This window comes from Eschrichtius robustus, chromosome 3, assembly GCF_028021215.1.
Source record: "Eschrichtius robustus isolate mEscRob2 chromosome 3, mEscRob2.pri, whole genome shotgun sequence".
NCBI lineage: Eukaryota > Metazoa > Chordata > Mammalia > Artiodactyla > Eschrichtiidae > Eschrichtius > Eschrichtius robustus.
In genome coordinates, this window is record NC_090826.1 from 71814061 (window position 1) to 71827091 (window position 13031).

Here is a 13031-nt window from a genome sequence, read left to right on the forward strand (position 1 = left end):
CTTTAAAATATGCAGTGCTCCAAAATTTTATATGATGTCACTTGTTTGAATTTTCACACAGCTTTTTGCCACAGAAGTGTGTCTGCTTCTGAAGCCCTAAAACATATTTTCATTTAAAACAAATATAGTACTAATTTAAGCTGAATTATTTGTATAAGCAGTACAGTATATCAGCAAATGGAAGAAAGCAATAACATATGTAAAAGTTTATTTATGAACTTGGGAAAAGGTTGGCCCCTTTACTGCTTGTCATGATATTGCCCAGCTCCATTTCTGTATTCCTTCTTCATTGATAGTGCGCTTCTCTTTTAGTAATCTTGTAAGACCATAACTCTTCTTAGTGAAAACCTACCAAGGTTGGCGTTTGCCTTAGTCCCCTGAAGATTTCTGTGCTCTAAACTGTGTGCTTTTCTTCTCTCTCCATCCCAATTACATTTTTAGTTTTCTCAGTAGAACTGAGAACTCAGCCAAGTTTGAGAATTGCTGATTTTCTAAATCATACCAAGGTGCAACCCACTAACTAATCATTCTGCAGGATTATTTGCATCTTAGAAAGAAGATGCATGTTTATCCAGGAGACTGTTTATTTTATTGTATTAGTGAGAGACATTGTGCAATAGTTAAAGAGAACAGGTTTTAGCATTGGATTGACCTGGACAGAACCTAGCTCTTCAACTTAGAAGTTTATGTCTTGGAACAGTTTACTTCTGAATGTCATTTTTTTTTTTCCAGTAAAAAGGGATATAAGGGATAACTCATGTGATGCAGAGTAATTAAAAGGATAGAGATGAGAAAAAATACTGAAATTAATGCTAGTCTTTTATAAAAGAAATGCTATAGATGGCAACAAGTTAAGAGAACTGAAATAAAAAATTGGGTCCAAAAAAAAATTGGGTCAATGTAGAAGTTTCTGATATGGTAGGTAACCCATAGGTATCACATCAGCACACAGAGATGTGCTTCTCCCATACATAGTTGTTCTTGGCTGTTCTTGGCTTTCTCTGCTTTTACCTTTGTTCTATGCTCTGTTACTACTTTAGAGGACCCCTGGTTGAAAACCGTGATTAAAACCTAAAATTCTAATTTCTTATTCTATTTGGAATCTTTTTATAGCACTCATGAACAGTGGTTATCTACATTCCACCTAATACACCATACATAAGTTCATATGGCACTTTCTATTAAGTGCTTTTCTGTACATTATCTCATTTTACAGTCACACAGGTAGGAAAAATAATAACATCATAGATGTTTCATCTGCATTTTGTAAATGACAAAACTGAATCTCAGAAATTTTGCCCCTTTTGGGGGTTTCAGCTTTTTGGACTGGATTGGAGCAGTGCTGGCTCCTTTGAATGCCCATCTGCTGAATCCTTTCATTTATGTCAGTTTTCAGTAAAGAGTCTACAAATTGAAATAAGTTATTGTGCCATAAGTATGATACTGTCATAGTGTCTTAGTTATTTTGGGAGACACTAAGACAAATGTATTTTTAAGATAATTCTATTAACAGCAATTAATATGTCTACATTAAGTGGGTAAGTAAGGCCAGTGTCCTGTATAGCAGAGCTTTGATTTCATTTATAAATGAAAACCGTTCCTTTATTAATTGTTGCATTCTGTATTTGTAAATCTTGTCACTCTTTATAAATCCATTGATCAAATGTGTCATTTTTCTTTGGGTTTACTCAAAAAGGGCCACGTAGTTTCTGATCGTGACTAGGTTATACAGAAAATATTTTATTAAGGTAATTTAAAATTGTCTTATAAAGATGAATAATCCAGCTAAAGATATATATTAAAAATTTAATAATACATTAGTGATTCATAGTAAAGATCCAGAGAATTATTTAATAAATGTATGAATGGTGGCTTGAAAAACATACTTTGTATGACATCTCTTGGATATAGACATGACTCATATTACTTGAAAATGCCTTATTAAAATAATATACTTCATAAATGAGTTAATTTTTTTTTTTTTTTTTTCTTTTTTAAGGTTTCAGCAGAGCAGCTTTACCATTTGGGTTAGTTCGTAGAGAATTATCCTGTGAAGGTTATTCTATAGATCTACGATGTCCCGGCAGTGATGTCATCATGATTGAGAGCGCTAACTATGGTCGGACAGACGACAAGATTTGTGACGCTGACCCATTTCAGATGGAGAATACAGACTGCTACCTCCCAGATGCCTTCAAAATTATGACTCAAAGGTAAATGTTCACGTGTTATTATCCCATTTTAGTTACTACATACAAATTCGTAAAAGAATTATCATAACTCCAGACTGGACAGATACAGTCCATATCTCAGCCTATTCATTAAACTGAGTTAGGGTTTTACCTACTAATGTTGATTTCTACTTTATAATATTTCAACAACATTTAAATCTCTGTATCATTTTTATATAGATTGACATATCAGAAGGAATATGTATTTACATGTTTTTTTATACATCATAAAATAAAAGTAATTGACATGTAATCTTGTTTTTTAAGCCTTCAAAATTTTGAAATACTTTATACTATCAAGAATGTTTAAATGTCTGGGTCTTCGGCAATAATTGCTCCTTATTTTTTTTAAATTAGTAAACTTTATTTTTTCAGCAAAAATGAGCAGAATGTACACAGAATTATCATACTCCGTCTCCACACGTGCAAGGCCTCCCTAACCATTGACATCCTGACATCCCCCCATCATGGTGGTACATTCGTTATAGTAGATGAACTCACATTGATACATCATCATCCCCCGAAGTCCTCAGTTTGCATTAGGGTTCACTCTTGTTGTTGTACATTCTGTGGGTTTTGACACATTTGTAATGACACTTATTCACCGTTGTAATATCATCCAGAACAGTTTCACTGACCTAAAAATCCTCTGTGCTCCACCTACTCATTCCTCCCTCCATCTAATCCCTGGCAACCACTGATCTTTTTATTTTCTTACAGTTTTGCCTTTTCTGGAGTGTCATATAGTTGTAATCGTACAGAATGTAACCTTTTCAGATTGCTTTCTTTCACTTAGTAATATGCACTTAAGTTTCCTACATGTCTTTTCATGGCTTAATAGCTCATTTCTTTTTAGTGTTAAATAATATTCCATAGTCTGGATGTACCACAGTTTATCCATTCACCTACTGAAGGATTTCTTGATTTCTTCCAAATTTTGGCAGTTATGAATAAAGCTGCTATGAACACCTGTTCAGGTTTTTGTGTGGACATAAGTTTTCAGTTCATTTGGGCAAATACCAAGGAGCATGATTTGTTGGAGCATGATTTGTTGGATCATATGGTAAGAGTGTGTTTAGTTTTGTAAGAAACTGCCAAACTGTCTTGCAAAGTGACTGTACCATTTTGCATTCCCACTGGCAATGAATGAGAGTTACTGTTGCTCCGCACCCTCACCCGCATTTAGTATGGTCAGTGTTTTAGATTTTGGCTAGTCTAATAGGTGTATAGTGATATCTCATTGTTTTAATTTACAATTCCCCAATGACATATCATGTTGAACACCTCTTAATATACTTACTTGCCATTTGTATATCTTTATTGGTGAGGTGTCTGTTCTGGTCTTTTGCCCCCTTTTGTAATTGGGTTGTTTTCTTATTGTTTAGCTTTAAGGGTTTTTTATTTTTATATTTTTATTTTTATTTTTTTGGCCACGCTGCGTGGCTTGCAGGATCCCAGTTCCCTGACCAGGGATTGAACCTGTGCCCCCTGCAGTGGAAGCACGTAGTCCCAACCACTGGACTGCCAGGGAATTCCCTTTAAGAGTTTTTTTAAAATATAGTTTGGATAATAATCCTTTATCAGATAATGTCTTTTGCAAATATTTCCTCTCAATCTGTGGCTCGTCTTCTATTGATCTTCAGTTTTAGAAAAACAAACAAAATCAAAACAACAGATTAAGAAAGTTAAAACATATAGTGCTCATTCTCTGTCTCTTTCTTCATATATAGATAATAGGAAGGAAGGGAGGAAGGGGGGGAAGGAAGGAAGGAAGGAAGAAGGAAGGAAGGAGGAAAGAAGATAGAAAGTTACTTGGGTAATATACCAATTTTGCTTAATTTTGTGTTTTAAAAATGATGTGTTGGAAAGTGTGTTATAAACTATAAAATATATGAATGATGTCTCTTAAGTGGACAGTTGTGTTTCTACAAGTAAATAGAATACAAAAAACTGCTGACAATGGGTATGGACTTTCCTCTGCCTTAACACAGAGCACCTAATTCTTGGCATCTTTTTTTTTCCGTTAATTTTGGTACTCTTGGCATCTTAATTAGAGTTTTCTTATATGTAAGGTATTAAAATTGTGTTCGTTGTGATTGAAAGTAATATCCAGCAATCCCAGTTATTTGGAACATAGAGACTCTCTGAAGGAACACAAGTTTCAGAGTTAACACAAGTTACAACGTTGATTTTGTATTTTGTTTACTGGGAAAACCCTTCATCTTTCTATTCAAAGCTTACACCCTCTCCTCCTGCCTCTTTTCCCCCACTGAAAACAGTCTTCTGTCCAGTTTTGTAGCTTATATGCTAGTCTGCCTTAAAGTAGAGCAGCAAATTTTCTAGACTGAGGTCTGATCAGTGTAGGCACAGTGAAATCATCTAAAGGTGATAAGAGCGATGAAGGAAATCATGGAAAAACTGTTTTTTAAAAATCCAGTCTATAAGAGTGTGGGTACAAATTGCTGTAAAATCTCTAATTTCAAACAAAATAGGTATTAGCATATTTTTATTGATAGCACATTATAGTAAGTAGTTTTTTGTTAATGTTGATGCTGATCAAGATATTTTTAATAAACAAGAGGACATATATAATACTTTTGAAAGATTTCCATCAAAATGCTTTTATTTTTAGTTTTTAAAGGGTAGTTATTAAAAAATTAAGGTAAAATCTTATTTGCACAAATGGCACTGGATAAAGGTTTTTTGCGGTTTTTTTGTTTGTTTTGTTTTTGTTTTTTTTAAAAAACAAAAGTCCTTTATGGACTATGTAGGATTTGAAATCTGGCTTGTGAAACAAACTACGTAGGATAATATACCTTCTTTGGAAGAATGGATTCTGTGCTCCAATAAAATTGTAATAGAACAATTTGCACATAGTATTTAAAAAATTGAGAACTGCCTATAGCAGGCAGACAATAAAGGTAACCCCTGATAATTGACCATTTATTCATTCTTAATATGTTGATTCGACTATTCAGTGGTAGTGATATCACATGAGCATCTAGAAGTAAGCCAGAGAGAAATAGGAAGTGAAAAATGATTATGTACAATTACCTGTTTTTATTAGACTGACAGGCAAAAAGCAGTGGGAGTTAGTACAAAGAGAATCTGAAAAGAGCTGGCCCTGAGGAATTGTACTTTGTAGGTAACTTAGTTTTGTTTGTGGAGTTATACATTTAAATACATGGTTGAATATCTAGCACAACACATAAGCCTTATCATACTTGTTAATATAAATATAATTACATATTATAGGAAATGCACAAGATAAGATAGCAAGTTATTTTCATTGTTTCATTATGTTATAAAAGCAGGGCTACATTTTTGATAATACATTTTAAAGGAACTAGAGTTTGGGGGTATTTAAATTCGGTGAAAGCATACTGTAATTTCCTTGTTATCAAAATCTCTGAACAATTTGCGGTGTGTTAGGGAAAATAAGGGGTTAGTTCCAAAATTGCCTGTAGAAACTCCATTTTTATATTGTTGAATTATACTAGCGGCTTATAATTATTTAATCAGCACAATGACAATTTAAACATGAACACTTTATTGACACGGAAGACAATGTTAAGATGACTTAAAAGTGAGTTTCATAGTGGTAATTTATAAGTACTCCATTCTGTGTATGTCAGATTATAAACCCTAAAGGAAGTCCACCATATTTGACTATTACATAGTTTGAAATAGCTGTAAGAAAAATAGGTAGACAATATTTTTGCAGCTGAATTATTACAGAATAACTACTGAATGTGTAGAATACTTGTCCCTATTTTTTTAATTTAAAGATATTCTTTCAGTATTTACAAATAAAGTAAGAGTTATTTTCACCAAACTCCTAATAATTTGGCAAATTTTTCCATTTATAATCATCAAAAAATGTGTTAATAATGTAGAAAATCAGACTTTTTTTCTTTAATGCAGGAGATTTCTCTTTGGAAAAATTAAATAAAAGCACTAGATATTTTTCTATTAAATTTGAGACTCCCTGTTTTCTACATATAATAATGGATATAGGCACAGAAATTTCAATACCGTAAAATATGTTTATATTATAATTCAAGGCTTTTCTACCCCCCCCTCACTGTCATCACTTCATCAGTTGAGAGTCAAGTAAATAAACACACTTGTAATTCTTGACTGTGGTGATAGTAAAAGTATCAATAATTGTTATTTATTCTCTATTTTCTATTTCCTGCTCACTTAAAGGTATGAAACCAAGACTCTATTACTAACTGATTCTACTTGTCTTTTAAGTACACTGAATGGCTCATCCTAAAAAGTGAGAAATGAAACTCTTTCCTAAAATGATATGTTTTAATACTCTATAAAATGATCACCATTAGAGATAATTTTTTTAGCACTCTTTGAAGATAATTGTAGTGGGGTAACTTAAATATGAAACAGTTTCAACACTTTGAATTCATTAAAGCAAAGAAAAAAAACACTTCTTATTACTACTCTGAAGTATTTGATGAATAAGTAAATTAGAACTTTGCTAACAATACTGTTTCTTTGTAGCACTGGGTACAATCTAGTTAAAGTGATTTGCTAAATTGTACCTGAGATCCTCTTCTGGTATTGCTTATAACTGTCCCTTTGTTCATTTATTCACTCTAAGAGTTTGCCATTTCTCATCAAGGTGGTTTGCTGCCTTAGATTATGCTTTGTAATTGTCCTTAGGTTTTTCTTTTTTTATTAGCACTCCAGCCAAGAGATCTGAAAGTAAGAAAGTATGTAAATGTTTACTGGGTTTTAAAAAAATATTAAATGTAAGGTTAATGGGCGTAGGTAGGTCCAGTTTTTCAGAGTCTTAACTCATACTATCAGATGTACATCAGTGTACCTCTGTCAGTGCAAAGAGGTTCTAAAAGTAATATGTGCTGCTCTCAAGAAGATGGTAAGAATACATGCCTCAGTTTTTTCCCTACAGTAGGAAAGGTGTATTTTGTATAATTGATTCAAAGATAGGCCCTTTTTTTGTGTGTTGAAATTGCCCAAGGAAAGTAAAATAGTGTCCTAGACTTAGGGAACTAGCCTGATTCCTTCAAAGATTTTAGCCAATTTTTTTAGCCCACTTATGGATACCAACTGGCTAGAACCTCATAGCACAACTACAGTAGGTTACTTATTAAATAAAATACAGTATATTTTTGGTTGTCAAACTACCGATTTAAATTCCTTTAAGTTATTTGGGAAACATGGTGAAATATAAATAAATAGTTCAGCAAACAGTTGTTTATACAGATCTGGCACTCACAAGAGTCTTGAAAGAAGAACTTACAGATGAAGCAAACATAAACATATAGTTGGTAGTTACAGGTGAACAGATGATATTACCTACAGAAGTTATGTGGTTTGAGCGTGCAAAAAGCTCTAGAGAACACCTGCATTTAAGGGGCAGAGGTAAAGTTACCATCAAGGAAATCAGAACAAGAACAGGAGGGTAGTGTCTCATAAGCCGACAGTAAAGCATAAAAGAGATTCATTTTTTTCTCACTGCTGCTGAAGATTTTTATTCTATTTAGCTCAAATAAAAGAACACATTAGGATTTTTCAGGATAGGAGAGTTTCAGGATAGAAGTTAAGAAAATAGCATTCAGCCTTGCATAGGCCATATGAATTAGATACCACTCTAGTCATCCAGGCAAGTAATAAATACATAGTCTAGATTTATGAAGTAGGAGTACAACTCAGAGATTTTTTAGCTTAAGGGGAAAAAAATCTAGCTTTTAGAACATGGGAACAATTTAATTAAATTAAGCTAAGTAAGAGCCAAAACTTATTTCAGAGCCTAGATCTTGTCCACAAAGGTTGGGATGATGGGCATAAGCTCAGAGTAGGGACCAGATTAATCTATTCCTATCCTATACCCCATTCAATAACTTCTCTATCCTTGAATTTTCCTTTTCTAAACCTACCAGTGTCCCAACTTATTATCTTCAAGTATAATAATTACATTTTATTTAACATTGTTAACCCAACAGCAATTCAAGTGGTGATAATTTCTTGTGTGCCTGAGGATTTGAAGAAATGTGTTATTTTATACATATGTGCATTACTTTTTTCTGTTCTATGGTTCTTTACGTTACAGTAGGTTATAGAGTGAGACTGGAAAAATGAGTGCATTGGCTTCTTCGCCTCCCTTCTTGTTACGAAGCAAGGCACTTAACTCTCATAAGGACTCTTTATGGGCGGGAAAAACCATAGGCCATTGCTTCTATTTTAAGAGAGTTACTGAATAACAGATTTTTGGAACTGCCAAGGAATTTGGGACTCATCATAGTATAGCTCTCTCTCGTTTCACTTGGAGAATCAGCTGTCATTGCAGTCAAAACACTTCATCCACATTGCAGCATGTATATTCTCCTCACTTATTTTTAAAATATCTTTGAGAAGGAATGGCAACACGATATCCTTCTTTTTACTTTGTGAACCTTTAAAAAGGTTATTTATTTGCCACAGAGGCTGAAACCTCAAGTCGTCTATACCTGGAACCTCATTAATTAATATCTTAGTTGCATGAAAATTGATTCTTAAATAATATTTAATAATTATTCTTAAAAAATTCTGTTATCTAGTTTTGTATATATACTTCTGTTATTTTCAAGTATACTAATAGATATTAAGTGTGTGTAAAATATTTAAAGAAAGGAGATACTTAAATACATGCACACATCCACACAAAACCTTCATATGACAACTGATGCATGTTGGAAGATTCTCAGAATTTAACCAAGAAAATCCATTAAAATGTAGTCACAGTTCTGCCAGTGTTCTCTGACAAACTTCATGATTACAGATTTCTGTGTGGGCATACTCTCCTTGACATACAACCCGTTCGACTTTTATATTGATGATTCAGTCTTCATAAAGAAACTTTGTATCCAAGTCAGAGCTATATAAAAGAGGTTTTATTTAGTTAATTTTTTGTTCCCTGACCTCTTTATAGGTATCAATAAACTTAAAACTCATCTTTCTAAGATATTCACATCCCTTCCTTATTAATCGCATTTTTTAGAGGGAAAAATTAGCTAAATCTGTTCCATCATCTAATTTGATGTTTTGTAATATTTTAGGGGTTGGCATACTTTATTCTTGCGTTATTATCAATACTTGCTAGTCAGGGGGTACCCTTCTCGTGCCTAGTATTTATTCAGTGTACCTATTCATTCTCATAGGGTCTAAGCCTGCCATTTCTGAGAAAGTGCAGCCTTACCTTTATGCTGTTTATCCCAAGTGCTTTTATCTATCTGTGGTGTCAGGTTTATCAACCATTTGTCCATTACGATGACATGCATCTGGGCAAAAATAAATAACTCAGATGCTGCTAACTCATCATCTCTGCGATGTATTTAGGTTATTTCCTGTTGGGTGATGGATTTGCACTAATTCTTTCACTCTTGGCTGAGTTGTTTTAAGACAGCTAACTGGAATTACAAGCACCTCTCTTTGGCCAAGGATTGGGAGGTTACTAGCGCAAACTCTTGAACCTTAGTACAGTAATAAATAACAATTAAAGCTCTAATTGGTATATCTAATTGAGCACATACTCTGCATGCCACTTACTGATAGGTGTTTAAACCAAAGCACGCATTATAGGAAGGAAAGACTATTGGCAGTAATAAACATGAACCATATTAAACATTCACATTTAGTGTGTAAGAAAGACTAATAAATTATAAAATGGCTTAGAAGACAAATCATCTTAATATCCCTTATGACCCTCCTTATCAAATGTGGAAGAAAGAAACAGTCACATCAAAGATTCTGCCTTACAGGGTCCTCTGTTTCTCCTTTTAAGATGAAAATTAGTAAAATAATTGTGCTGGATAATGAACACTGAGAATACAAGCATGACCTGCTGGTTTTTCTGGTGCTTAATATGTGGGTTTTACCTTTGTGTACTGGTGGTCAAGGAAGCCAGAACCATTTTCCCTAAGGACACTATATTTCCTAAGGATTATTCAGTGAAATTAAGAGCCTTAAATAATACCATGAAAGTTTGAATTTGATTTTATTTTTGGATAGCTACTGTCAGATGAGAGATAGGGAATATAGTTTTTAAAAGTAAAGACATATCTCATTTAAACTCTGGTGTTTTTAATATTAGAAGTGGTTTTTAGTTTTGAAACTAAAGTGGAGAGGAGAAAAAATAAAAGTGAATATGAATATCCATTTGAATTTTAATGTTATAATAATCTTTTCATAGTCTCAGTTATCACTTATGCCAGCTTTCTCATTTGAGAGGTGAGTGTTATAGATGAGATGAGAGTAGTATTGCAGTAGTACATGTATTGTCATATACCTTGTAGATTTTTACTCTCTTAGAACATTCTCTGCTACACACTAAACATGGGTTTCTATTTACAAAGTAAATTTAAACAAATTAATTTATTAAGTGACAGAAACCAGGTCTAATTCAGCATTATATTACTACAATGTATTGGACAATCAAATGTTAAATAACTAGATGAAAGCACGCTAAATCTGTTTACATAGACTATTTTCAAATACTCATTTGAGTACTTTGTTTTGTACCTAAGTATGGTTTCTTTTTAGTGTGTATCTGCTTTCTGAAGTCATACTACTAGAGTTAGTATATAAGTATGACTTACAAGCATCCTTTTAAAAAGAGTTATACTTGGAACAAATAAATATAGTTGTTTAATCACAGTTGTAGAGAATACAAATAAAATTTTATTTTAGAGTTTCAAATCAAGACGTAGCCACTATCTTTCCTTTTGATATGGCTTTTTCTTCTGTTTTCTCCTCTTACGAAAAACTCATAGATAAATGCTACTGAACTGTAATATAAAGCATATTTTCTACCAGTATAAAAAATTAAAAACAAATTATGAATTGTAAGTTCACTTAAGAATTTGGAATTATTTATCTTATGCAGTTCATATAGGCATTTTTATTACCAGGAAATAAATTTATGTATTCATTGAAGCTTTGGAATAATTCCGCTGTCTGAAAATATACTGTTTATTATTTTATACATTTTATTATGTCATAAATAATAACAAAATATAATTTTGAGTAAAGTTGAGAATTTTCCATTCTCATTATCCTTTTTATTTTACTGAGATTTCTAATTAAGTTAAAAAAAATTGCCTATATGTTATTTGGTAGAGAAAATATTTTTAATTGTTGGTTAACTATAAATCCTTGTGTTATTTTCTTACTAGCAGTTTAGCTGCTTGACTTTGCCACATCAAAAACGGGATAGAAATTGTGAGTCGGTATCATTCATAATATACTCTATTGACTAATTTTATTAAATGAAGAGAGAAAAAGATTTGATATCAATTGCTTAAAAACAGCTTAAACTGTCATTTATTATGGCCCTATTAATTTTTCCATATATTATATAATGGGATTGCACACCTATACTATATTAACAACAACAGCAATAACAGAAAACACCAGTATGGATATCTACTTTGTATATTGCCTAAGAAAAATTATTGTGGGTAATTAGATTTCTGATAGCATTTTACTAATATTTATGTCTTACAGATTTTAGAGACATTCTTTTTACTTACTATTTTCTTTAAATATCTTATAGCAATTTAGTCACAGTTTTTAGTGCTGTTTGCTATTCCACAATTAGGATGAGAGCTAACATCTCTCAGATGGTTCTAGGAAAAATCTAGTTTTGAAGAAATACAAAGAAGTGAGCAATTCTGTAATCTTAATATTTATTTCATATAAACCAATCAAGTGTATCGTGTAGCTAATATGTGTTGCAGTTCTCCCAATACTTCTTCGCATGTCATATGCAACCAATAAAGACATGGTTTTAGAATGCCCCACGGCCTTGAAGATAATGTCTGAAATGAGAGTCACTCTGTATAAGTTGTCAATCTCAAGACAGTTTTCTGTTTTTCAGACTATAGGTCTGTCATTTTTAATGAATTCAACTGTAATTTGTGAAAAAAGTACTGTTTCTAAAGGTGGATTTATCATGAAGCCAGTAATGAATCTTTAATGTCAGAGCCTCTTGCTTGCACAGGCCTCTTCCAAGGCATTCTCAGGGTCCCTAGCAGTGGGCTCACAGGGTCATGTTTTTGTAAAATTTGCTGAAGTATGATATTTAAACACAATCTTTTAAGGTTTTGATTTCCTTCTCTGACTTCTCTCTTACAATTCCCCTCATTTATGGTTGCTTAGGGGTAGCTAAGAGCATTTGGGGATTCTGTTAAGTGGAGGTTCAGTTGGTGATAAATTCAGTTTGAGTTTAGTGGGGGTATTTTTATGTGGTTGGTAGACACTCATGTACAGTTTAGTTATTGTTAGCTATTCTGGTGAAGAACTGGCCTCTAGAAGTACTCCTATTACTCATTATACTGCCTTACTGATTGTGACGTAAATGTGCAAGGCCAGATGTCATATTACAGTTTAAAAGTGTCCCATGGCACCTGACATATGTGGCCAGTGGTGGAGAAATAATGTTTGGAATAAGTGGAACCAGAAGCTAGACTGGAAAATTCCTTCAGTCATTAAAGGGTTCTTATAGATAACTAATCAAAACAGAAGTTCTCTCCTGTATATTCTTGGTGGATTATATACAGTAGTACACAGAGAACATATCCAAAGGTAGTACTGACAATTGTAAATGCCCCATACTGTTCTCCCCTTTTAATGAGTATCATATAAAACAGAATGTATTAGAATACCTGTGTTTGTGGAGCACAGGCTGTAGCACTTCAATGCACCTGTGACATTGTAGGTACATGCCTAAAGTATCCAAGCCATCAATAATGAAAAATAAATTTTGATCAGCTGTTTAGG

At 32.9% G+C, this 13031-nt stretch overlaps 1 protein-coding gene across 9 annotated transcripts in view; it reads left to right on the top strand.

Annotated features, from left to right (window-relative positions):
• ADGRL2 (adhesion G protein-coupled receptor L2) overlaps window positions 1–13031 on the top strand; it is a 180052-nt gene that overhangs the window by 96983 nt on the left and 70038 nt on the right. For all 9 annotated transcript variants that reach the window (XM_068540173.1, XM_068540170.1, XM_068540176.1 and 6 more), the window contains exon 3: window positions 2000–2213. In XM_068540173.1, the coding sequence (XP_068396274.1) occupies window positions 2000–2213 (214 nt within the window). The remainder of the gene's footprint in view (window positions 1–1999; window positions 2214–13031) is intronic.